The 7,609-nt window shown below is 41.4% G+C and overlaps 1 protein-coding gene across 1 annotated transcript in view; it reads left to right on the top strand.

The window, feature by feature from the left end:
- Positions 1-7,609, top strand: part of ARHGEF28 (Rho guanine nucleotide exchange factor 28) — a 113,022-nt gene that overhangs the window by 91,885 nt on the left and 13,528 nt on the right. Inside the window, exons 35-36 of the mRNA XM_017740650.1 lie at positions 2-190; positions 3,453-3,753. Coding sequence (XP_017596139.1) covers positions 2-190; positions 3,453-3,753 — 490 coding nt within the window. The remainder of the gene's footprint in view (position 1; positions 191-3,452; positions 3,754-7,609) is intronic.

Here is a 7,609-nt window from a genome sequence, read left to right as displayed (position 1 = left end):
GCTGCGGGAGCAGAGCCGACAGGGACTGGCGCTGCAGCTGCAGGAGTACCAGCAGCTCCTGGAGAGGCTCCGGGAGGGCCAGAAAATGGTGGAGAGAGAGAGAGACAATGTGAAAATGCAGAAGAAACTCCTGTGGCACTGGAAGCATGGTCAGCAAAACAGCCTGTTTTCACCCACAGGGGACTATGAGGTGTGTGGTTCCGCATTGTAATTATATCCCTGACTGCACTGCTAGAGACCTTCCTTGACGAATGAGCCAGGACATCTGGGTTTTGTTGGTTCTTAATGTAATGAATGAGCCTGTGGGAAGCTGAGATTCAGGCATATCCAAGCATTTTCTTTTATTAAGTTTAACCAGGGAAAGTGCAAAGTCCTGCCCCTGGGAAGGAGCATCCCCTTGCATGGGTAGACGCCGGGGATCACCAGCTGGAAGACAGCTTGACTCTATACAGCTACCTGAAAGGAGGTTGTAGCAAGGTGGGGGTCAGCCTCTTTTCCCAGGCAGCTAGTGAGAGGACAAGAGGAAATGGCCTAGAGCTGTGATAGGGAAGGTTTGGTTTGGGAAGAGTATTTTGCTGAAAGGGTGGTCAGGCATTGGAACAGGCTGCCTAGGGAAGTGGTGGAGTCACTATCCCTGGAAGTGTTCAAAAAGTGACTGCACATGGTAGTTAGTGCTATGGTTTAGTTGACGTGATGGTGGTGTGTTGGGTCCAAAGTTGGACTCAATGACCTTGGAGATCTTTTCCAGCCTTTACGATTCTGTGAAAAGAACCTGGGAGTCCTGTGTTGAACATGAGCAAACGTACCCCTCTGTGAAGGTGGCACATGGTCTCCAGGGCTGCACTGGGCAAAGTACTGCTTGTAGGTCAAGTGAGGGGATCCTTCCTCTCTGCTCTGGACACACCTGGAGTCTGGCTCCCCAGAACAAGAAAGGCATAGAGCCTTTCTTGTAGAAAGGATGTAGAGACAGGAGGATGGATGTCTGGTGAAGTGCCTGTTTGAGATACAGGGACATCACTCCAGTAAGGAAAGGCTGAGACTGTTCAGCCTGGAGAAGAAAGGGTTCTTATTAATGGGGGTTCCTTTTAATGTATATAGATACCTAAATGGAGGTTCTAAAGCAGATGGAGACAGGTTCTTTCCAGTGGCACCCAGTGAAAGAACCAGAGGCAATGGGCACAAAGAGAAACACAGAAGATTCCTTTTGAATGTCAGAAAACTGTTTTCTCTTGTGAGGGTGATGGAGCCCTGGCACAGGCTGCGCAGGGAAATTGTGGAGGCTCTGTCATTGGAGATATTCAAAAGCCACATGGTCTTGGCAACTGTCTCTATGTGGCCCTGCTTGAGCAGGGGGCTAGACCAGATGTCTTCTAAAGGCCTTTTCCAACCTCGGCCATTCTGTGATTTTAAGCTGGATACCCTAAAACCCCCAAACGTAGGCAGATGTTTATTAAACTGAGAAGACAGAAATTGTAAATATGAGAATCTGTGTTTTATTCTGCTTTGCTACTGTGTTTATAAGATACATTGTGTCTCTGCACCTTGTAGGAAAACTAAATTATTGTAGTGCTTAAGCATATAAAGCACTTAGTGATGTTTTTGGTTGCGGCCCTTTTTCCTGGACCACTATCTCCAGGGAGGAAAAGGAGCACCTCCAGGAGCAGCAAACATCAGGCTCTTGTGAACCCCACATGTCAGGCCCTGCTGTCCTGTTCCCTGAAACAAGCAGCCCCCTAGGGGAAGAGGTTGGTGTGTGGCTCCATCCCTGACAGTATTAAGTCCTCGGAGATGACCATTGTTTGGGGGGACAATTTAAAGTAGCTCTGAAGCTGCTTAAGTGTTTTAATACTAAAAACAATTGCGTTTTTGTTGAGGGTGGAGGATGCAGTCTGGCTCTGAACTCATCTGTCTGGGTGCTCACCTGGCAGGTGGATCCTCATCTCTAATCCCTGCTTGGTGGGTATGGTCTTGATTTCCATTACTGTTCTCTAAAGCACCTGAAAATCAAAACATTTTGTCTGGCTTTTCCACATATGGGAGGCTCACTGACCCAAACAGCTCTTTTTTCCCCTCAGGTTCTTGTTTTCACAAGAAAATCTGTAGAGCCTTTCTTCAAGCCATCACCTCCATAGTTTTTCAGCTGGCAACTCACCCATAACAGGCAGAGACCATTTGGCATCTAAGATTGTGCCTGCATGAGGGGGTAAAGGATTGGCCTCTGACCTCCCCCTTTTCACCTGGCTTTTGTGAACACCATGTGAACATGACTTTCCCATACATGCTTGCCAGCCCAAACAATGAACACACTTTTTACTAGTGTAGCATGTGCTACAGTTTTGGCTTGTTTGGCAGTGCTTAAGAAGTGGATGATAAAACCAAAACTGAGGTTTCTGATCAGCTTTAATGGATGTGACTTGTGACATCTTTTGAGGAGGGGAAGTTGAAGTATGATAGCCTGATACAGGGATATCCAGGATCACATAGACAGAGGGAGGCAAAATAATTAAATGCTGAGTGTCGGAGAGTAGTAGTTTTTGTAAACTAATGTTTTATTTGTAAGGCTGCTGTATTTTTATTTCAAGTAGACTACATGGCTTTGATTCCATCCAGACCTTAAGATTGTCTTTCTCCCATGTTTCCAATACTCCTTGCAGCAGCAGAACTGTCTGAATGATTGTCAGTCAGGCGGTATTTCCAGCCCAGTTGTTTTTGTTTTACACTGAACCTAGATAGTTTTGTGTGACCAAACAACGCAGTAACTTACACTAATACTCCTGCTTTTTTTTTAAGATTGGCCTTAATAAACACCTGCAGACAAAGAGTCTGCAGGAGTTGCATTTTCAGCCCTTGGGAGCCAGGGCTTTCTTGCTAAAGCTGTTCGCCATCCTCAGTTTGGCTGCTGCAGCCCTGCTCTCTGTGATTACCTATCCACGTGAGGTACAGTGTTATTTTTGGATTGCAGAGTATGCAGATTTATGTATCAGAGTGGTACCTTGTAGAGCCATGAGGCAAAATATTAACCCCCTGAAAGCAGTCAGCAGAGCTCAGTGCATCCCAGTTAGCGGTCCTTTGTTATCTGTTACTTTGTAGTTATTACTTGTTTTGCGGTGAGCTAAGACCAGATCTTCTAGGCTATTGCTGTTTGTTCCTGAACACACATCCAATTTAATGTGTTTTGAGGTTAACTTCTGGCAGATTGGATGAATATTTGCTATGAATCCCCATTCTGTCTGGCAGTTAATTTTATGCATCCTGGTATAGGATTCTTCAGGATGATGCTCGTAGTTAAACACTTTAGTTTCACACAGTGAGAAGCAGGGAATTGGACTCCATGATTCTTATTAGTCCCTTCCAACTTGACATATTCTGTGATTCTGTGATTCTGGTACTTGACAAAGGTGAAAATGAGATTCTCTGTTTTGTTTTTTGTTGTTTTATTTCCCCTTCTGCAGATAATGGGACATAATCAGTTGGACAGCTTACATGGTGAAAATGCATTCTACTTCAAGGAAGCTGTAGTGTGTGTGTCTCTAAGCAGAATCAACAGACCAGATTCTTCTCTCATTTATGAGGATGGTGTGTATGGGATGAATATCTCAAATTCTGATGTAGCAGGGACTAGTGAAAATCAGGTGGACCTCAAAATGGACACTTCTTGTCAGCCAGCATTAACTAGTGAACTGTGGAAATCCACTAGTCCTTTCCAGCAGATGTCTTTTTCCTGCAAAAGCAACAAGGATTCCTTTAACAATGGTAATTAATGCTTTATTTAATTAAGAAGTGGTACAGGCAGTTTGCCACCTCTCTGGCTGAATAGTCCTAGGAACAAAGACAGCTTGGTAGTGGTGGAAGCAAGAGATTTTGATAAAACAATCACATGCTTCTTTGCAAGATTTTTGATCGTAGGTGAGAAAATAAGCAGAACAGAAATACAGAAAATTACTGAAAAACCCCACAAAACTCCTTTTTGTGTCTGTGTAATAGTACTCAGAATGTGTTTTTCTCTTAATCTTTTCCCAATGCTTTTTGACCTTTTTTTTGCGACTTGGAGTCACTCTTTTTCAAGTTCATTTTATTGATTGTTTTAGAACATATGTGCATTACTTGAGGATTTCTGGTTGCAATAGCTTTTGATTTAATGTCTTAGAATGATAATTAGTGTTCAAACACCCTTTTCTTGCTTCATTGAGGAATGAAAATATTTTGAAAGATCTGTGGACAGATTATTGTGTCACTTCTAAGGAATAATGCAATCCTTGACTATACGTTACGTTAGTAGCTCTTACTGCATTACCTTTCTTTATTCTTGGATTTTATCAGAATCCCCAAACATACGTAGACTGCATGGCAGTTATTGATGGTGGCTACCAAAATGAGTGGAAGAGGCTGCCTATCTGAGCACTGCATGCTCTGAAAATTCCTCAAAGATCTTAAAAACTTAGGAGAAACACTAAACTGTCTGAGGTTTATTTCTCATTTTGCACAATATTAGCTTTGATCTAACTTCTTTCATTAGTGTGAGTTGGAGAGCAGGGTGTAAAAACACAACAGCTAAAACTCTTGGGGGGCAGTGGTGCACTTTTGGTATAATAGATTGTCATCTGGTGGGTTTTTCTGCACAGTTGTGAAATTCAGGAGACAAGGCATGTCAATGCTGCAGCAGTGCCCGAGCTCCCATTTTGTTGTGGTTGGCAGAATAACTTCTGTCCTCACACCAACTTCAGGCAGGTCACAGCAAAGACCAGTGGGCAGTAGAATTAGGAGTAGAAAACATACACAGGTACAATGGTTAATTGTCTTATATCAGTGGTTAAGGAACTTGCTCCTTGTACTGCCTGTAATGTATTAAGCAGGCATCTGTTACAGCCTTACTAGTCCTTGGTATGTGGATTGCCAAAAGAGCATTTTATAATCAAAGGTAGGGCAGGCTAGCTGTATCACCACAATCAGCAAACCAAGCTGATTAGCAAAAGAGATTAATATTTCTAAAAATGCCTAAATAAGTAGCCTGGTGAAACTTGTTCTAGTTTAACTGCGGTTGTCATTTTAGTTATAAGTTAGCTAAGCTAGTGCAAATTTGAGAAGGAACACATATGTGGGTTTAAACCTCTCAAAAGCTTGCACTGGCGAACATACAGATACAAGCTAACCAGGATACTTTCTATTGAGCCCACATGAGAGCATCTGTTTTAATTAAACTGGCTTGTACTGGTTTAATTGCACTGATTCTAAGATAAACTGATTCTAAGACACCTACAATGGACCAGCTTTGTGTTTGGCTGGTGTCAATGCATCCTGCGTAGACATCCTTATCTTGCCGTGGTAACAGGGCAGTGGGACAGTCCCAGCACTCTTGGGGACCAGCTCTGGCTACAGAGCCTGCCCAGGAGGCCAGTGTAAGTCTCTCTGATGAAGTCGTGTTGGCAAAATGTGCATTTACTGCCTGGGTAGTGCCACAAGACACCTTATGCAAAGGAGCGAAGCAAATCCTTGCAGCATTCTGATGGTTCAGATGATGCTGTGAAGCCCACCACTGCATTGCTAGAGCAGGCAGGGCTGGAAGCCTCCCCCCAGAGAGATGTGACATCACATTCCATAGTTGCATTTGTGATTCAAAAGGTGACAAGAATTTTATGCTCTGATCATGGAGTGCACGAGTCTGCATGATTCAGACTTGTTTCTGTCATGCATCAGGACTACTGTACAGGGAGGGAGTGGGGAATGAGAAGAGTGCTAAGCTTCCCCAAAGGGCTCTCTGCATATGGAAATTAAGCAAATCGCTTGTTCCAAAGCAGTGTCAATCAAATTGAACAATACAAACATTTTGTAAAAGGAAACTGGTTTCCTTTTTCTTGAGTGTTTTTGGGCATGTTTCTTCCCCAGAGAGTTTAGCAGAGTTTAAGAAGATCTCCAACCTTGTGCCTCCACTTTCTGACACCTCTGCAGGATATAGTCGGTTTGCAATCACTTTGAAGGACAACGAACTGAAATGCAGTGAGGGAAAGAACTTGAAAGTTAGCTGAAATTGTCAATATTTTCATGTGGATGAATGTTTCATGGCATTTTTGTGCATTTTCCGACCAGCTTTGTGTATAAAGTCTCATAATCATCTTTCAAAAAAATATCCTTAAATAATTAGTCAACCTAGAACTAAGAAACAAATACTGAGTATGGTTTACTGCATATAGCCATGTACCACATACATACATGGCCAGACCTAATATATAGTTAAAATTTTGTGTGTACACAAAAGGAATTTCTTGGGTTTGATTAATTTTCCCAGAATTATTAGGTATTTTGTAAGAAGTCTGCTCTGTCAAAAAACCCCCTTAAATTATTTAAAGAGGAGCACCATCTGAACTAGTTTCCAAGGAATTAATCACACTGCATTCTACCATATGTTAAGTACTATTCAATTAAGCTTCATAAATATACAGAAATGGAAATGGCTACATTCCTCCAGTGCATAATTTTCCATTCATATTTCCTAAGGTAAGACATAGGTCTCTCCACATAGCTAACATCATGATTATATATCATTGTTTTATGTGTATGGGAGGGAACTTTACTAAAGACCTTCAGGCAAGTTCCCACAAAGCTGAAACTGGCATAAGTAAACTCGCTAGGAAAGGTGTGTCAGTCAACAGGAGGAAAATATGATTGAAAGAAAAATGTGTTAATGCTTTACAGTAATCGTTATGAAATTATCTGCATGAAAGAAACAAGTACTTTGGCTAATTAGGAATGAGGGGGAAGTATAGGTTTTGTGTCAGACTAGACTGAGAATTGAATTAATTAATCTTGCATTTAATTGACATGTCAGGTTAACTAGCCAAAGTGATGCCTAAGGATTTACCTATGGATTCACCTCTTTGATTTCAGGAATCAGTGCAATTTTAGTTCTTTTAAACTTTGAAGTGAACAGCATTGTTTGCTGCTGCTACCCTAACTTTATTTATTCAGATGTTGTAGCTACAGAAATAGAATTGAAAAGTGATAGATCTGGAAAACCACTGAAACTTCATTGTGGGAGGGTTTTACCTCAGGCATTTAGTATGAAGGATCTGTACACAGGATGCAGTGAAAAATGTAGTTTAAATCTTTATGGGGAGCATAGGAAAACCTGTGATCTTCATAAACAGCCAAATGCAAACCCAGGGAGCAAAAGTAGGACTCTATTTGACTAATGTCATTTAAATATTTTTAAAGGACAGATATACGTGTATGTATATAAGCAAATGAGATATTTTGATTTTGGAAAAATAATTTATAGCAGCTTTCAATAAAATAAGTGGTTTCTAGAGATGTAAAATATTTAATTTGCAATAGAAAAAGCAAATATTCCGGAAACAATATGTAGTATCCTTTAACTCCATAAAAGTTTATATGAAATTTCCTTCCTATTCCTTAAGGCAGATTATGCTAATGGTGATTGCTCTGTTGAACCTATTCTTAAAACTTTGTATCAGATTCATTTGCTTTGGTTTCCCATTGTTAATTTAGATGGCATTTAGAACAGCACATTTTTTGTCTATGTGCTGGTTTCAGCTGGGGTAGAGTTAATTTTCATCTCAGTGGCTGGGATGGGGGTGTGTTTTGGATTTGTTGT

The sequence above is a fragment of the Corvus brachyrhynchos genome, unplaced genomic scaffold (assembly GCF_000691975.1).
Source record: "Corvus brachyrhynchos isolate BGI_N302 unplaced genomic scaffold, ASM69197v1 scaffold467, whole genome shotgun sequence".
NCBI classification, from domain to species: domain Eukaryota; kingdom Metazoa; phylum Chordata; class Aves; order Passeriformes; family Corvidae; genus Corvus; species Corvus brachyrhynchos.
This window is presented reverse-complemented; position numbering and strand designations above follow the sequence as displayed.